At 42.4% G+C, this 19,390-nt stretch overlaps 1 protein-coding gene across 2 annotated transcripts in view; it reads left to right on the top strand.

Annotated features, from left to right (window-relative positions):
* Window positions 1–19,390, top strand: part of JARID2 (jumonji and AT-rich interaction domain containing 2) — a 174,278-nt gene that overhangs the window by 130,146 nt on the left and 24,742 nt on the right. For both annotated transcript variants that reach the window (XM_035124713.2, XM_035124712.2), the window contains exons 5-7: window positions 2,304–2,480; window positions 8,114–8,352; window positions 15,462–16,491. In XM_035124713.2, coding sequence (XP_034980604.2) covers window positions 2,304–2,480; window positions 8,114–8,352; window positions 15,462–16,491 — 1,446 coding nt within the window. The remainder of the gene's footprint in view (window positions 1–2,303; window positions 2,481–8,113; window positions 8,353–15,461; window positions 16,492–19,390) is intronic.

The following is a 19,390-nucleotide window of genomic DNA, read 5'->3' on the forward strand; positions in this document are numbered from 1 at the left end:
GAGAGTAACAGTGACAATCGTTCTTTTCCCTTGGAGGCTGCAGACCAGATTCTCACTTACACTACAGGTCCTTTGCATCATGCTGGCAAGTATAAAACCAGCTTTTAAATAGATCACATTCTATTTACACTGAGGCCTTGATGCCAACATAAATGTAAGTCAGGCCTTATATATCCTGAGTGCTGAGGTGCAGGCAATGCAGCTTATGCAGGATTTTCCACCTATATACGTGCTCATGAAATGGGTCCGCCTGTCAAAAGGCATGGGGGGGATGGGGGACGACGACCCTAATTCTTCAGAAATGTAGCATTTGGCATACCATGTGTTTACTCGGCCAGGCTTAAGGCCCACATACCTTGACCTGACTTCATCCCTAAATCACTGTGACGGCTTAAATTGTTCTAGTGTTTTTCAAGTGCACAGCTGGGCTGTGTTTAATTGCATGGAGAAAGAGAGTATCGGGAAAGGGAAAGGGGGAGAACCACATGATTTGCAGAGAAGAATCCAGTTTTTCCAGAAACCCACAGCCCAAATTACACAGAACGCTCTTGGGCTGAAATGGTTTCTGTGGATGCTTAACGTCCCAGTTTGATTTCTGTGCAGATGAAAACATTTAGTTTGGACTTCAGTAAATAGTGCAGACACTCTGCCAGGTAATCCTGGAAAGCAGTGAAATGCTGCTTTTGGCAAAACAGATGCTGCCTGTACCGTTGATGGGCTTGAGGCAGTTTTGTTTTTTAAATAACAACGTATGTCAAGCCAAGAGGAAACAAAATTATTCTGGAGGCCCTGAAATGTTGTGGTATTTGTGATTTTCTGTTAAAGTTGCCAATAAGAGCACCACTTCTTAACATACCTGCTTACATTTCCCCTTTTGTTTTATATTTACCTGCCTTCCCAGTCAGCCTGATAAAGAATTCTGTTTGACTTGAAAGCTTGGCCAAAGCTCTTTCATTACATAGTTCAGTCGAATGTGCAGCGACCTACTTAATGTGCTGTCTCTGCCATGCTGAGTGTTGAGCTGTTGCATTTGATTTGTCTCTGTTGTCTGAATGTAATTGGGGGAACCTGTATGCTCTTGAACTCTTTACTCAGCTGCCCTGACCAACACTTAAAATGTTTAATCTACTCTTGGATAACTTTGGATGATGGTTACCAATTTCCACAACACGTTGGAATTTGTGTTATGACACCTCCCCCCACCGCTCCTGTAAGCTATCTTGTGAACATGTTGCAGACTGAAAAGCAGGGTAAAAAAAAAATTAGTTCAAGTTGCATTTCAACTATAATTAAATTCAAATCCACAAAGATAAAAGAGCACGCCTCATAATCTGGTTCACAGAAGCCAAGAGCTGCCATATCTAACTACAGTCGTACTTTGGAAGTCGAACGAAATCTGTTCCGGAAGTCCATTCAACCTCCAAAATGTTCGGAAACCAAAGCACGGCTTCTGCTTGGCTGCAGAAAGCTCCTGCAGTCAATCAGAAGCCACAGAAGCCCCACCGGACATTTGGCTTCCAAAAATAGTTTGCAAACTGGAACAGTCACTTCTGGGTTTGTGGCATTCTGGAGCCAAAACGTTCAAGAACTAAGCTGTTTGAAAACCAAGGTACTATTGTATTATTAATGGAGTAGCCTGCAACCACCTGGGTTTTTAATGTTGTTGTTTTAATCCTGCATTTATGAAAATTTTAAGGAAGCAAGTTCTAAGCTAGAGACTTCCTCAGAGAAAAAACTTGTTCTCTCCCCATAGATAATATTGGGGTCAAGCCTAGGTGTGATGGGGCAGTCATTCAGTTATCTGTCCTGTTCCCATATAAAGCAGTGTGTCGTTAAGGGTTAAGAAGGGAGCCCACAGAATGTGGGCTCTTGCATGTAATTTGGCTTTTAGCTGCATTTGTGGGCAGGCACCATTATCCACAAACAGAAAGGACTAAGCTGCCAAAGTGCAGCTTAAAATGGGTTTAGCAAACACACCCAGTGGTTTATGTGAGCAAACTATTACCAGTACTGCATGAGAAAAGAGATTCCCAAACCAAATAGGCATCTTTAATAGGCAATTGGCTCCCACCAGTTAAAAGAGCGGAAGCTGTAAATTTCTCCTGCTAAATGTTGTGTGCTGTGCTGCTATTTATGATACAGGTGGGAAGAGACGGGGAAAGTGGCACCCTAAACCCCAATGTGCTCATCAGCTGTCACCCACCCACCACAAGTCCTAACTGATTGCTCATAGCCCATGTTTTAATTGAGGCTAGTAGTTGTGTGCAATCAGATGATATTTAATGTATTTGTCTTGGTATCAGGTTCTCCTGCCCTGCCCAGCAACATGGTATATTTTGGAAGCTCTCAGGATGAGGAGGAAGAGGAAGAAGAAGATGAAGAAGCAGAGGACACGAAGGTGACCACAAACCATGCTTTGTCTTCATGCCAGTCGACCCCCAGGAAAGGGAAAACACAGAAGCACGTTCCAAATGGGCATGGTAGGTCCTTAAATATAGAATTTCATTTGACAGTGATGAGTCAGGCTATGTGTGCTTAAAGATGGCATCTGAGGGCTGAACTGAGTTCTCCTCCAGCCACTTGTGCAAATAGTATGAAGGTTAAATGTTAGCATCTTGCATTGTATTCCCGCCCCGCCCCCCTCTTATCTCCTGGGTAATAGAGCAAATATCAAGCTGTTTAAATGCTCGTGGTGATGATTGGCATGCAGATACGATTTATTTAGAGCCAGTTTGGTGTGTTGGACTAGGATATGGGAGACCAGGGTCCAGATCCCTCCTTGGGCCAGTCACTATTTTTCAGATTAGCTTAACCTTCAGGGTTGTTGTCAGGATAGAATGAAGACAGGTAGCACCTTGTTCCACTTGGAGAAATGGTGGAATTATAAATGCAATTAATAAATAATATTTTCTTACGAGTATTGAAGTTAATCAGCATAATGACAGTTAGACTCACTAATTCCATTGTGTTTACTCTGAGTAAAACTTAGCTGAGTTACTACCTAATGGATTTAGTTTCATAGGAAGCTGCTGTATGTCAGCTCATTAGTCCATCTAGCTCAGTATTGTCAACTCCAACTGCAGTATTTCAGAGAGGGATCTCTCACATCTGGAGATGTGAGGCATTGGAGTGGTGGCCTTTTGCAAGAAAGGCTGGTGCTGTGCGGCTGAGCTTTGCCCCTTCCCCATAGGCCCCCAAATCCTTTGGCTAATTCTGTTGGCTTCAGCCCACACTTAATGTTTTCTCTACGTGTCTTCTTTCCTTTCTTTTCTGTTAAAAACAAAACCCACAGTGTGAAGCCAGTGGCAGCAAGACATGTGTCCTGTAAACAGCATTATTTTTCCTCTCTCTCATTTGGGATCCTGTTTTCCTAGTTGCTAGGTTAATACATTAGCACTGTCACTAATGCGGCATTTTTGTTCCTGTAGGATCACATCAATTACTTTCTTGCAAATCAGCAGAGCTGCCTGAGTCACAATGTATTTTCTTCACACGGCCTTCATGTCATATCCAGATAAATTGATCAGCGCCTTGTCAGTAGAGCCTGAAAAATGTATTCAGCACTGAGTAGCTTGAAGCCCTAAGCTCTGATAGCCAGGATGAAAAAATACCTGGGCTCCCATGCCCCCTCCAAAGTCATACATATTCTATTGACATTGGCAGCACCTTCACAGTAAATCAGTTCTACTTTCTTTCCCTGGAACTCAATGATAAATTCTCTTGTCATTCACGCCCCCTTCTCCCATTGCTGTGCCCTGTAGGGGATGCCTGGTCAGCATCTCTTGGCAGAGGGAAACATTTCTTTTTTTGCAACTCCTTTTGCATGGAGGCAGACACTGGCCATGGTTCAGCTTTCTCCGACTGAAGTAAATGAAAGTAGCAGGTGAAAGCTATACCTCTTCCCAGTTCCATTCTGCAAAGGAGGGTGGGGTTCACCCTGCCCTTGTGAAGAACTGCTGACAATAACCACTCTTTTCATATATGCAAATGCTTCCCTCAATTAATTGAGACCATAACAGGAGATCTGCCTTGCCCTGTCTTGTAACAGGATATTTCCAGTTGGAAGGAAGAGGGCAGTTGCATCCATGACCTGCTTTTTATTTAAATAGTATTATTTTAACATTATACATTAATATTTGAATACTTGAAGAATAGTTGTTTCCCTCTCTCTCTCTCTCTCTCTCTCGTCATAGACATACATACATTTAGACTTAAATGTCTGTTCTTTTTTTCTCTTTTTTTCTCTGAGAGCTCTGGCTCATTTCATTTCAGGTTCAAGCCTGATTTTAACACTGAAACAGATTTGACCCCTCCCAGGAGATGTGGGACGTGTGTACACAACCCAGTTTTCTTTTATTTCTTAGCAGTGTTTAATACCATTGACTATGTTTAGCCTAGTGGGCCAGCTCAGTTGGATGCGTGTACAGGGCACAGTTATATGGTCCCACTCTTACCTGTAGTATTGGTTCCAGAAGTTGGCATTGATGGGGCTCTACTTGACACCATGGCATATAGAGCCACTGAGGGGTGGGATCATGCAAGGAATTGGAGCGAAGTGTTATCTCAGTTCTGGTGACACTCAGCTGTCATAGACTGGCTAGAAGCAGAGGAGTGGTGGGAGGCACCAGCTGGGAGCCACTGAAGGAAGAAGGCTCACAGCCAGGGGATTGGTGATGGGACAACAATGAGTGATCAGAGGAAGAAGACTGGGAGGAGGAGGTGTCAGGAGCTGAAGACATAGCAGGGTTTAGTGAGCAAGAAGAGTCTGTGGCAGAGTGCAGTCCAGAACCGGAGGTTGGAGAGAAGTGGCGCCAACAGGCAGAGATGAGGCAGGCTGCTAAAGAAGCCAGGGGGTCTCCCCCTCCTGCTGCAACCAGCTCCCTGGTCTCCCAGAACCCAAAGAGTTATGAAGAGGGCAGAGCAAAAACAGGCAATGATGCAGCCTCTCATTGCTTGGGAAGGAACCAGTAGAGGAGGAACTTTAGGGAGTTGTGGGAACTGGAAAGGCGAGGACCTTCAGTCCCCACAGCTGCCTCATAGGGGCAAGATCTACCAAGAAGAATTGCTGTACTCTCTAGGCCTCCTGAGCTGTCTTGTTTCTTTGACTAAAGAGTTAATTTCACTGACGCCGTGTGAGTTATTGCTGGCCTGCTCCTGGCACCCGCTCCTTATACCAGCTCTTGATTCTCTCTGCCATTAGTCAGATGAAACTGTGCAGATGCTGAATTGGTGCCTGGCCTGGATGAGTTCCAGCTAACTGAAGCTGGATCTTGGCAAGGCACAGGCACTGTGGGTAGATGATTCCTGGATTCCTGGATTTAGTATTTAACCTGTTCTGTGCACAGTTGCACTCCCTGTAAAAGAGCAGGTTTGCCACTTGGGAATGCTCCTAGCTCCAGCTTTGTCATTAGAAGCCCAAGGGTATTCTTGGTCATGGTGATTCATGCTCTTGTAACCTCCCAATTTGATTACTGTGATGTGTTCTATGTGGGGCTGCCCTTGAAGGCAACATAGAATTTTCAACTAATGTTGAAAATGGCTGCCAGAATTTTAACTGGGATCTAAGCATATCCATGCTACACTAGTCATATTACACTAATCAAGAACTACAACGGTTGCCTGTTTATCTCAAGACCCAATTTAAGGTGCTGGTACCCAAATACTGGAAGGAGCATCCTTTCCTTTACTAGCCTGCCTCTGTTTTGAGATCTGCTGAAGCTCTACCCTAACTGCCTATTTAATTGGAAGTGCTGGAAATAACAATAAAGGAGACGGCAGGCTCCTTGGTTGTGCAATCCCCTCCGTTTAAGAATTGTGCCTGGCACAGACAGACATTACAACTTTTTCAGTGCCAGGTAAAGACACCTCAATTTTTCCCATTCATTTTACTTGTGTGATGCCTTAGACTTCTATATGTTTTTAGCTGCTGCTTACCATGTGTTTTTATTGCATATTTTACTGTTTGTGATAAATATAACAGTGCTTTTTGTTCACTGCTCTGGAATCTGTTGGTAGTAAACAAGCACTTTAATTAAATAAACAAAACCAAGAAATGTGCATAACGTTCACTGCAGTTGACATCTGGCTAAAGGAAAGGGAGGGAAATAGTTAACCACAGTATTATTGTTGCATGATTATTGCTCAACCGAAAGTGCACTGTTTGGGAGCCTGGGAGCAGGACTGATCTATATTGCAACATGGATAAGACCCAAATGCAGGGTGTGATAATTTTCGTGGTTAAACTGTTTTTTGAGATAATGCTATGGTTACCATGTTGGGAAAGTGGTGGGGCAGGTTTGTTTTTTTAAAAAATAATTCCCATGTGACATTGCCTTGTAGTATTTGACTAGCTCATTAGTTGGCCTGGGCCAGGGTAATGACAGTGTTGAAGTGTTTTCATTTGTTTTTAATCTTTAGAGCTCAGAAGCTGCAAGGCATACACAAAGAGCCGGAAATGTTAATTGTTTGTTTTTGGCCTTGTTTTTTAATATTTAGAAATTCCAAACACAAACATTACAATACATTTTTCCAGTGCTATTTTTCTAGAAAAAGAGGTGCTGGAACTCAACATGGACTCCTCCCTCGTTCTCTTATAATTGCAATGGCACCCACCTGAGAGCTCTGGCAAGTTCCAGCTGGAGAAAAGCCCTGCATTTTTCCATTCCATAATCATTCAAAACATTTTTGATATCTTACTTCCTGCAAAGCTTTCCGCAAAAAGATACTGTTGTGGAATGAGCATGTACTTACTGTGTGGCATCTTTGTAGAAACTACTGCTGCTACTCAAAACATCGTTCCTTGTCATTGCATCATGTTGAGTAGGAAACAGTTGGCAGGCATCTGGCAGGTGCCACTAGCTTTGTGTCCTCATGAGTGCGCCATGAAACCATTGGCATTCCAGCTCCCTCCATGCCCAGCTCAGAACTGGGCTGGAAAAGGATAGTCAGTTGTGTTTGTGGTGGGTTTTGGCAAATCATCTTCTCTTTTCTTCCTCTTATAAGTGTGAAATGCTTTGATACTTCATGTTCTCCTACAGCTGCAGTTCTAAAGTCCCTGATTAGTGTTTGTGTCCACAGACCAGAAGTGGCGTCACTAAAAGCATGAGAGTTATACTCTTGCCCTTGTGCCCCCTGTGATTCTGCTGTCCTTTGGACATTAAGCAATGTGTTGTTTGAGAAAATGTTTCTCTTGGTGATCTGTCACACACTTGAAAGTGCCCCATAAATCCTAGACATTATAACCATTACCACCATTATCAACATTTATCTCAGAGAAAGGAAAGTGGCCTGCGGGTTGAGGTGGCTTGACCAATAACCGACCCTTGAGTATGTATGCTACTTGCTTCTTAGTAGTGATGGTCCACCCATTGGTCCTGTGAGGCTGTTCTGGCCAAGCTTTATATCAGGTATGGGACAAGTAGGGACCAAATAGAGGGTTGCACCTGCAACGGGGCCAAATAGAGGGTTGCACTTGCAAAGCCCTGCCCATAGTACCCTGCCTTAGTCTTCTGTGCATCAAGGACTGCAGAGAACAGTAAACAGATCTTTGAAGCTGATTGTTGGGATTTCAAAGCACCACATGGGATGAAAATGGGCCACCTGATACCACTGCCCACCTGTCAAACTTGGCCCACAGACAGTTGGGGAGAGAAGGATTTGGTGCCCACCAGTCAGATCCTGTTCCCCAGCCTTGTTTTGTGGGATTGTGTGTTGTCAGAGATAGCCAATATGATGCCCTCCAGATGTTGGGCTCCAGCTCCCAACATCTCTGGCCATTGACCATGTTGGCTGAGGCTACTGTTATGGATAGAATGTCAGCTTTGCCACAATACTCTCTGAAGCTCCATCATACCATTCCTCCGGGTGTTAGGGCAGTGTTAGACCCCTGCAGCTGCCCAGATTTGCTCTGAAGGATTAGGGGACCATCCAGAGCAGATTTGACATTAGGAAAGAGAGGAAAAAGTCCTGTTATGACTTTGGATATCACCCAAAAGTATCAGCTAGTCCCTGCTGCTTTTGTACTGTTGTTTTCAAAAGGAGTCTGAACCGGAATCTGTGCTTGTCTTGTGCTTCCACTACTTCTTTTGCTCACAAATGTTTCTTCTCCCTTCAGTCTTCAACGGATCCAGCAAATCAACAAAAGAGAGAGAACTGTTCAGAAATGTTCAGAAACACAGAGTCAAAGACACAACGCCAGGAAAGGAGAGAAATGGCGAACACAGGTCTGAGAGTCGCAAAGACCAGGCTGCTGCTAATCACCATTCTTCAACAAACATGGGCTTTTCCACAAAAGGGCTCAATGCTAACAACCACCACACCCTTCATCGATCGGCTCAGGATTTAAGGAAACAGGTAGTGTGTGGTGCACCAGTTGGGACAAAACTGTCCAAATTTATCTTGAGATGTTTCAAGTTATATTTAATGCTAGTTCTACGCAAAGTAGACCCATTTAAATTAATGAACATGGCCAACTTAGGTCCATTAATTTCAGTGGGTCTACTCTGTAAGTAAAATGGTTGGATGCAACCCTTCGCCTGTTATGACATCTGTCTGATTGGTTGTAAGAACGAATTCACATGACTGTGTTATTCTGTGGAACCAGGATAGCCCAGTCTTGGAAACTTTAGTTCCATATAGGTTTCCTTCAAGACAGGGTCTTTTAAAAAACCTATTTATTTAACAAATAAAAGAGAGAAAAGAATTCTTAAAACAACAACAGTACATTACATGACACATGATACTTTCAGAAGATTCACTTCCTACCCCAAATACATTATAAGCGAAACCTGTTTCTGGGAGGCAAGCTCAGCCATGATTAACATATCACACCCCCAGTTGACAGCAAAAGATTGAATGGCTGCAGTTAATAAACACATCCTCAGTTTATTTCAAATTTACCGGAAAGTTTCTGTAGGGAAACTGCTGTGTCTGCACTAAATTTCAGCACCTCGGAGTTTAGAGGTCCTTATCTATACAATGTCCCCCCTGCCTTTTGTTGTGCTCTTAATATCTCTCTCTCTCTCTCTCTCTCTCTCTCTCTCTCTCTCTCTCTCTCTCTTTCTCTGTGGTAATGATTCTTAGATATAGTGCCAGAAATCTCTAGTACCTCCATGAACCAACAGAGCCTAAAGCAAGGCTTTGTTTGGCTGATGTTTATTCAGCTGGAGAAGGCTTGGAAAGACCTGAATGCTTTTGGCTGTTTGCCTATTGGCACTCCTTGAGGTAACTTCCCTATCCGTATTTAGCAATTAGGTCAGGAACCCTCAAGCAGTGATTTGCCAATATGTATCTGCCTGATTTAGATCTTTGTAAATGTAAACCAATAGACACCCCCTTGAGATTTGCATGCAGAACCAGAAGGGCTAACACAGGTGAGATTGACTTATAGGTCAGGTTCAGATGATCTCCCTCAGCATAAAACATGGTTTATGAAGCCAGAAGTGAGTGTTGAGACTGAGTGGCCCTGCCTTGCCTCTCCACCTCCTCAGGCATCAGTTTCAGTGCTCTGCTACTGACTTGCATTAAGCCAAGAGTTTCCTGTTATGTCTAAACTAGAGAACTGTGGCTTAAGTTAACAAACCAGGATAGTAAACCAGGGTCAGGTCTTGGCTTTTTACCCTGGTTAATTAAGAGATATTAAGCTCCCCCGTTTGGACATTGCAGGAAACCTCTGGCTTAATACAGTTCTGTGAATGAGGTGGTGGAGCTAGCATGAAAGTTGAGGGGGATGGGAAGAAGTCCTGGGCAAGACAGTTGGCCCCTGTGCTCATGGTTTATGAAGCTAGGAAAGATCTACCAAACCTGACCATAGTAGTCATATCACCATTTATTCCGTTTGTTTCCTAAAATTTATATACCACTTGATTGTAGAAAAAAAACTCAGCTTTTCCTGTGTTCATTTGAACAAATAGACTGAACAGAATACAGTATGAAGATGGAGGTTCTTTGCCATCCCAGAATGAGACAGCATTAGAAATATGATCAGAAATTCCTTATATACACACATATGTTTTCTGGATGGTCCACAAAAGCTGGGAAATAGACAGCACAGGAGATGTGACTCGACACAGGTATTTGTATGCTGTTAAAAACAGCAACAGGAATAGGGCCAGCATTGTAGTGCAAACAGGGTGGAAGCTTAAGGAAAAAAAACAGGAAAATGATTCCAGTACTCAGTTTTCTGTAGATAATCTGGCAAGCCACCTGTGTGAAAAGCTTTTGATGGCACTCCTAAAGGTGTACTTCCCCCCCTTAACTCTTAGTCTTCTCATATAATTGTATCTCTCTGAGATAGCGACATCAGCACATGCTAAACATAAACAGAACACTCACAAGCATAATACTGTAATGAAATAGTGGGGCAGACAGTTAATTAAAAACCCTTTCCCAGGTCAGACAAATTTGGTTAATGTTGCTATATTAAAGGGATGAAATATCTTCTGCAATTTCCCCAAGTCAATCCTAGAAGTAACCTCCTTGGTCACTATTATTATATGAGATAACTTCACTGTAGGAATGAACTCCTGTAATGAAAATCCTGTTTACCCCAGTATAAACTAGAAATAGGCACATAGAAAGATTTACAACTCAGCATTAGATCATAGCATTATATTTTATATTCTTAGGATGAATGTCAAATTATTAGTTGTGCTCGAAAGGAAGAAATTTATTGCCCGAGTTATCACTCCATCCCCCTTTCTACTTTTCTATAATGTCTTTCCTGCTTTGTAGATCTACACATTTCTCTCTGCTGTGTGTGCTCTTCTCTCTCCATATTTTTTTCTGCTTTGCTCTCTAGCTCCTTTCTCAGTTACTTGAAAGGAGGGGAAACCTAACTCAAGGAGGCCCTCTATTGATTATGCAAGAGAAGGTCATACAATTGATGCAAGATTATGAGCTGGTCCCTTACATTAAGGGTTCTTTCTTTCTTTCTTTCTTTCTTTCTTTCTTTCTTTAAAAAAAGGTTTAAGAGTACACTTAGCTTTTACAATCAAGTGTGAGAGTTGTGTGAAGACAGATTGTGTTCTACTTGTCTGGTTGAGGAGAAAACAAGTGATAAAGTCTAATGATTGATCACTGTTACTTCTTAAAATTAAATTGACTTCTTTCTTGTGTGATCAGTGTAAGCACTGCCTCGAGATGGAACTCTGGGACTAGAACCTCTATGGTGATTCTCCGCAGCCAGCAGTGCAGACATTTAATAGGCTGACTCACAAAGGTTGTGTGTTTTTGGTTAATGGGGGGAGACATGTCAACAGTAGAAAGGTAAGAAACTGCGTACCGCAATTTCTTTTGCTCTCTTCTGCACTTGGTAAAGGCTCTTCTAAGGGGATTTTATGCAAAATAAAGACCTTGTTAACTGTGTGAAATGTAGAAACTATTTAGCATGATAACATCATTTCCCCCCCCAACTAATATTTTTCTTCCTTATTATTGATATGCAATGGACCTCATTTTTGGAGAGAAAAGTATCTGAAAAATTTCCATAGTAAGCAGATGGGGAAAATCACCAGCTGCTAAGTTGCTCCCAATATTGTCTCCTCCTAACGTCACCACTTTGTTGAGTGGAACGTTCTGTTTGGAAGCAAAGATGGAAAATTGAGAATGCACAATGTGCTCTCAGATACTGATGTAGAATCACAGAATTGTAGAGTTGGAAGGGACCATGATGGTCCTCTGCAATGAATATATCTTTTTGCCCAAAGTGGGGCTCAAACCCATGACCCTGAGATTAAGAGTCCCATTCTCTACCGACTGAGCTGTCCCACAGTTTTCCTATGTACTGTTTTAGAAGCTTGAAAAGTGTGCACCCATATGCACCCATGTAGTTTCTTAGCTAGCTCAGAAGGATCTCATTTGAGGTTTTATTGAAGTACTTTTCTGCACCTAGTTGGTGATTATGGTTTGCCGTTTCTAAAATTCTCTATGTAATATCAGAAGTTTCTGTCTTGGCAGTTTTTATTAGAGTTTACAGCTGGCAAAGAAATTAAGTGTGAGAGAATGTTTATGTATGTGTGCATGTGTATGAGAGAGAGAGAGAGCTTTCCAAGTGCCCAAACTAGTTATGGAGATTCTGTCACTTTATAATCTTACCCTATCCAGAAGGCTTTTTCTTGAGGCTACAGCTAGTTTTTTTTTTTTTTAGACTGCTACACCTACTTTCATGTAAATCCCTTAGAGGTTTTTGATTATTAAGCAGCATATATATCCTTTTGAATTTTTAAAAACATATACTTTGCATTGGTTTCAGTCATAGGCCAGTTAAGACAGACACAAAATTTGTTTCAAAGGAACCAGTATGCAGTCCTCTCGAGAGTTTTAATCCCTCAATTTCAAAAAGCAAGGGGGACCTACCTCCTTGTTCACAATTAGAAAATTTAATTCCCTTTACTTCACAACTGGTCGATTGCTTCTCTCCTTTTCACTGTTTTTCCAAAATCATGTGCAGTATGCTGCTTGCCTGCCTGCCTGCCTGCCTGCCTTCTCCCTGTCTTCTAATGTTGCTCTGACACAACCTTTCTCTGAGATTAAGTCATTTGCTCTTTTCCTTCAAGGTCCTTTCCAAGATCTTCATTTCCACAACTTGCCTTCCTGAGCCAGCCTTGTTTCACTGCTGTTGCTTGATTCTCTGCTGAGTGCTGACCCTTCTCCCCTGACCTCCTCCTTCACCTCCTGAACTATCCTTGTAACCCCCTTAGATAGAAGCAGCATCACCTCTGACTCTAAATACTGTAAAATGTTTGTCGGAGTGTGTTTTTAAAATTTGTGTTTCTTTGGTCATGTCACCAAAATGAAGAAAGGGGGGGGGCTGAAACAATAGTATTTCATTAGGGGAAAAGTTATGTTCCCCAACTGCTGAAGGTGTGTGAGAAGCAAACTAACTGTTTATAAGGTTGATCAAGCTGCCAGGCGCAGCTGTCCCACACAGGGATTGAGCCTGCATCCTTAGTGTTATCAGCACCCCGCTGTAACCATTTGCATCTCATAGGAGATAATGGAATCATGACTGTAGTGTAGCACATCCAATGTAAAGGGCATGAATACTAGGTACCTGTGTGATATTAGGTGTAGTAAAGCTTACAGAGGGGGAAATGCAAAGCTGTTTATAAACTGGGGACCAAATACAGAATTGTAAAGCAGTGTTAATTTAAAATCTTTTTGATTAGTTGTGGCTTCCCCTTTCTTCTATAAATACAGTGGTGCCCCCGGTTGCGAACAGGATCCGTTCCAGAGGTCCAGCCACACCCCGAGGAATTCTCAACCGGAGGACCACTTCTGCACATGCACGTGGTGCTGTTTAGCGCTTCTGTGCATGTGCGCCTGGTAAAACCCAGAAAAATACTTCCGGGTTTGCCGTGTTCACATCCCAAAGTTTACATATCCAGAGGGATACGTAAGCGGAGGTACAACTGTAGGCAGTTTGCTTTAACTGTTGTACATTGTGTTCTAACAAGTATCCTATCACCTGTGACTCTTTGAAGCAAGCAAACTTGCTGTGTTTTAAGAGTGGCTTAACAGTGTTTTTCAATCCCTTCTACAGTCTAGGAATATTTCAGGCCTTTGTGTCCTAATGTGCTGTTTCTCATTGACTGGAAAGCAGAGTTTTATGCATTTACAGATGTCTGCTGCTTTCTAGGTAGCCCTTCTGAGTAGCTTTCCTTGATGAACAGCATCTTATTCCAAATAAACATAAGTGAAACATGTGATTATGATTGCAAACCACTCCCTCTGAGACAGGGGCGTAGGAAGAGAGGTGGTGGGGGCAGTCTACCTCGGGTGTGGATTGCCCTGGGTGGATTGCCACTGTAGCAATTGCCCTGCCTCCCCACCCCCCGGGCGGACCGCCGCCATGCTGATCAGCCCCCAGGCAGACTGCTGCCACGCTGATCGGACCACCCCCTGGGCAGATCACCCCACCCCCGTGGGCGGATCGCCCTGTCCCTGGGTGCATGGCATGTGCGCCACTCCGGGTGCCCGAGCAGCTAGCTCCGCCGCTGCTCAGAGAAGGTTTCTGTATCCTCAGTAGCTGCATGGCAGGAAGAAATTGGGCAGATGTGGCTTCTCATTGCTGCAGAGGTGCTGTAGCTTCCACACAGCTTCCTGCCACTGAACCTTTTGGGAAGCACTGGGTTGCCTTTCTTAGCGCTGGCAACAGTAGGAAAGAGAAGCACAGTCTTTGGAGAATAAGGGTTCATGTTTATGGTCCTGCCACTAAACAAGAAATAGTACAAGAGGCTAAACATTGCACATGCTCACTCACATTAATTCTTGCACACTCATTCAGCTTGGTGCTCTATTGACCAAATAATAAGCACAGTTGGAAAGATATGTTGCATGGTTGCTATATAATGCTTATTACGCCACTGCATTTTTTGGGATATCTGTTTGCTGTCTCTTAACAAGTACTGGGCTTCAGCAGTTATATAACACAAAGTTGAAACATGTAAACCTGGTTTTTCTCTCCCCATAATAAATCCATACATTTACTAATTTATAATTAATAAATTATACAGTTAATAAATATTTGGGGGAATTCAACAAATGATAAATTGCAACAAATTCCCATTGAAATCAATGAAACTTTTTAGCTGTTGGTCCTGTCAGTTGCAACTATTTCAGGAACTTGCTGTTGAATAAAAACAAAACTGCCTAGACATCAAACTTCTTTGGGGGGGGGGCGGATATAGAATCTGCACATAACTACTGAATTACATTTTGTACCTCCTGGCTATAATATAATTCTGGTAGTGGGATTCTTCAGAGCCATGCTAATCTCTTGGGTGCATATTGGATATAATTGCGTGCACACTTGTGAATAGGCAAATGAGTAGACACCTTGGTAGATGGGAATTGGGTGGGGAAAGGGGGCTAATATTGGAAAAGGAGGATTGGTTGAAATGAGAAATGGGGAGCATCAGTTCCCATTGGGTCACCCAGTGGGGCTGTGTGCATGTGGCTCACATAGACTGGGATAATTCCAATCTGGAAGATGGAAACTTTTGCCCCAAAACAGTTTTGAGAATTGTGATCCTTCCAGTTGTTATATCGTTTGCTGCTGCCAGGCATCCTTACTTTTGCCCCTGCCATATTTTCAAGCTGTGCGTATTTCTGAACAGCGACAGTTTTAAGACCCCATCTGCACTATACATTGAAAGCAGTATCATATAACTTTAACCCGTCCCCCCCACAAAAGAATCCTGGGAACTGTAGCTGGGAATTGTCCTGAGACTCCTGTTCCATTCACAGAGCTACAATTTCCAGAGTTCCCTAAGAGGAGGGATGGACTGTTGAACCACACTGAGAATTGTTGTTCTGGTGAATAGGGGTCTCTTAACAACTCTTAAGGTTGTTGAAAGGTTTTTAGAGGGCCTGAGGCCTGAGGCTTATTGCGAATTTTTACTAATTGGTTTCCCCCCTCCTATTTTGTCTCTTCTTCCTCCTGATGGTCCTGGCGTCCCTAGGTTTCAAAGGTCAATGGTATCACTCGAATGTCATCTCCGAGTGCAAACACAGCCAGTGCCAAAAAGATGAGAGAAGTCAGACCTTCACCGTCCAAAACTGTGAAGTACACTGCAACAGTGACAAAAGGAACTGTCACATACACCAAAGCCAAGAAGGAACTGGTCAAGGAAACCAAACTAAATCACCACAAGCCCAGTTCACCTGTCAACCATACAATCTCAGGGAAAACGGAAAGTAGCAATGCAAAAACCCGCAAACAGGTGCTATCTCTTGGAGTGGCCAAGCCCAACAATACCGCTGTTAACGGTGTCAAGGTCAATGGCAAGTTGAACCAAAAGGCATGCACTAAGGAGGTAGGGAGGCAGTTGAGGGAGGGGCTGCGCAATTCAAAAAGGAAACTGGAAGAGGCAAACCACATAGACAAAACACAGTCGCCGACCAAGAAGCTAAAGGGGCCAGTCAGTGTGGCTGAAGCCCCAAGCAAAAAGGCACCTGCGGAGAAGCCTTTGCTGAACGGCCACGTGAAGAAGCCTGGAAGTCAGGAAGTGCCACAGAAAAGTCTGGAAAGAAACAGGCCGAAGAGAGCTGCTGCTGGGAAGAACATGCCAGGGAAACAAGCACATAGCAAAACTGAAAATGCCTCCTGTGAAAATCATTCTACCTCTCAAACAGAGTCCTTGCACAAGCCACATGACTCAACGGGGAAGCACGAGAAGGTCAGCGTCAAGTCTGGGTGGGCGATGATGGAGGAGATCCCTATCTTCAAGCCTTCCGCAAAGGAGTTCCATGACCCGTTGATATACATCGAGTCGATCCGTGCTCAGGTTGAGAAGTATGGGATGTGCAGGGTGGTCCCTCCTCCTGACTGGAGGCCTGAGTGCAAGCTGAATGAAGAAATGCGCTTTGTGACGCAAATACAACACATTCACAAGCTGAGCAGGCGCTGGGGCCCCAATGTGCAGCGGCTGGCCTGTATCAAGAAGCACCTCAAATCTCAGGGCATTACAATGGATGAGCTTCCACTCATAGGTGAGTCCTTTGTTGTGTTGTGTTCTGTTCTTTTCCAAATTCATAGCAGGTTCCTATTTTGAGCATCAGTTCCTTCTCAGTTTGACAGGCCTCCTGTGAAACTGCAGGACACTAGGCTTCATTCATAGCTGATTCAGAAGCCAGGTGCAGTGCAGGTGCATACTGAGCTGTTTCCCTGTTATGCTTCACTTAAACATGTTAATCCTTCTTTGCTGGCTATAGAGAAATGTTATTTTATTTCTCCTAGAGCAAAAGAGGCATATCTGCTCATGTTTCAAGGCTACCTCACACTATGCCTAAAGAAAATGGTGTAGTCATGCTCATTGAAGTGTCCCCAGTCTTCATTACAGTAGGGTTTTCTGGTGTTTTCCTACCAAGGTGTATGTACCAGTGATGCATAGCGGTACAAACAAGTTAACAATTTTGTTTAATAACTCTCTTCTCCTTAAACATTCCTCACAGTCAACTTTGATTAAGTGATTTCAATTCAAATATCTAAATCAGCAAAATTACAAAATTTCAACGATCTTCAAGCGTTTAACAAATCTTGAATGATAAGCATTGAAGTGTAGTTTGTAGCAAAACGGCAGTTTCGTAAGCTTTCTCAGCATGTCCCTCTGTTGTGTTTGATTATTTAATTGAATTGGTGGTTTGCGTTCTGCCATCAGATAGGATGCACATGGTAGTATATTTTTAAAAGTGGCATACTATTTGGTGAAACAATTCCCTTTAGAGTACCCTTTATTCTTTGGGAGAAGGTCCCTTTTAATCTGCTCTTCCTAAGCAATTTTAAAATTTAATAAATTTGCTAGAGCTCCTGTTACAGTTGCAAGCTTTAATCAGTGTGATTATGGAGGTCAGTTTTAATTGATGAGGTCAAATTTTAATTGCTAGGGCTGAGAGATGGCCATGGTTGTTTTATTTTTGAAGCTGATTTTCATTCTGGAAATTAAAAAGAAAATAGTGAAGATGGGTATTTTCTTCCAGGAATAAGAAATAGTGTTTTAATTTAACTGGCAAGTAGTAAAAATAAATTGTAATTGACAGCCTTTGACTTCAATGGAATATAAGCAGCCTAATGATAACTAGGATTCCAGCCTTTATGATACATTTCCTTTAGTAACTCCTTTAGCATATTGATATTTTGGTTGTAAGAAACATTTATTAAAGCTAATCAATAAGATAATTTGTTAAAAGGCAATAGATGATAGTTGATGTGAAATGCTTTAGTTGTGAAACTGACCTTGTGTGTCTGATTAAAACTCTATGCATGTGTATGTTTAGCCACACTACAGATGATTTAACGTTAGAAGAATGAGTGAGTCTTGGGCTCACGCTTTCTTCAACCTTCTCTAGCACAGCTATGAGGAGGAACTTGGAAAGTGTTGCTTCTCTTTTACAGTATTTGTCACTTGATACGTAGTCTGAGACAAGATAAACTGAAGTTAATATTAACTACCGATTCTTGAAACAAGCAAACTTCAAACCATAGTTTGTGAAGCCGGCTTGTTTCAGCTAACAGTGGTTAAGATTAACTACTGTTTAACTGATTAACTTGTCCCAAGTTGTGCCATTAATTTCAGATGGAAGTGGAAGCTTCTGATGTTCTGCAAGGGAGCATGTGAGCCCAAGACTTACTGAGCGTGTTCTATATCCAAATACAACCACTGAGTTAATATAAGGATTGTGTAGCATTAGTATTTGAAATGCTGTGTAAATGCCATTCCTTCTGACAGTTTTTATTTTATCTAGGTTCAAAAGAGGGTTCTTCCCCCCTTCCTTGCAAAGTTGAACTCAAAATAAACTTCCATTCCTTATCGTTATGGTTCATATATATAGCAAGCATGTTATGAAAGAAATCCAGTCTTACAAAGTAGAGCGGTATTAATAATGTCATGAGTCAAAGAATTGTAGTAAACGCCAAATTTAAGAGAATGAGCTCTTTAATGCTTTTATATACTGAGCAGCCTGACACTGTTTGAAGCTTGCCTCATTGCAAGGACAAATGAAAACAAATTAAAATCTTGAAATCATTGACAGTGAAATACAGTATCAGTTTGCTCATTTCTCTGAAAAATAATCCGCATTCCACCAAATCACATAATTTGATGACTAGCATAGCTGCCAAGTTATCCCTTTTTTAAAGGGAAATTCCCTTATGCTGAATAGGCTTCCTCGTGAGAAAAGGGAAAACTTGGCAGCTATGCACGCCACTCTCTGTGCCTCCTCTCCCTGCAATGACTTGCCAAAGACAAAGCATAATTCCATTATCATTTTTGGTCAGTAAGAGATTTTGTCAGCTTTGTAAAGGCACTTTGACATCAGATAATGAGCACAAATTAATTACTCCAGGGGTGAGCAGAAGATAGGTCTGCAGGATCTATCGCTGAATGACTTGCTGTTAAATAAATCAGCAGCTAAAGAGATCTGGCAAACAATTGACTCCCAAATGTTTAACAATAGCAGCAACAAAATGATGCGCCCCCCCCCCGGCACCAAAATCCCCTAAATTATGCTGCAGAAATTAAGATAGCTTGGGGGAACCAGAAGTGGATTTTTGTGTGGAAGAACTGCAAACTCTTTATTTTAGTTGTGGTACTCAAAACAAATTTGGAGGCTCAGAATTCTTTAATTCTGAGTGTATGTCTTTTGTATCAAGCTCCTGTTAGTGCATTACCCAGCACCACTTAAAAGCAAAATAGATCCCACTAACCTGCAGTCCACCAACCTATGAATTACCCTTTTGATAAATCTGAGCTTCTATGGACAGGTTTGGGGCTGGTGTTTGTATCACATGGCTGCTTGATAAATGCAGTAACTACAGATTGATCCCAGATATTGCATAAATGCTGATCAAGAAACCGTAATATCTTTAGATAGGAAACAGGGGGCACAAAGT

The sequence above is a fragment of the Zootoca vivipara genome, chromosome 8, assembly GCF_963506605.1.
Source record: "Zootoca vivipara chromosome 8, rZooViv1.1, whole genome shotgun sequence".
Lineage (NCBI taxonomy): Eukaryota > Metazoa > Chordata > Lepidosauria > Squamata > Lacertidae > Zootoca > Zootoca vivipara.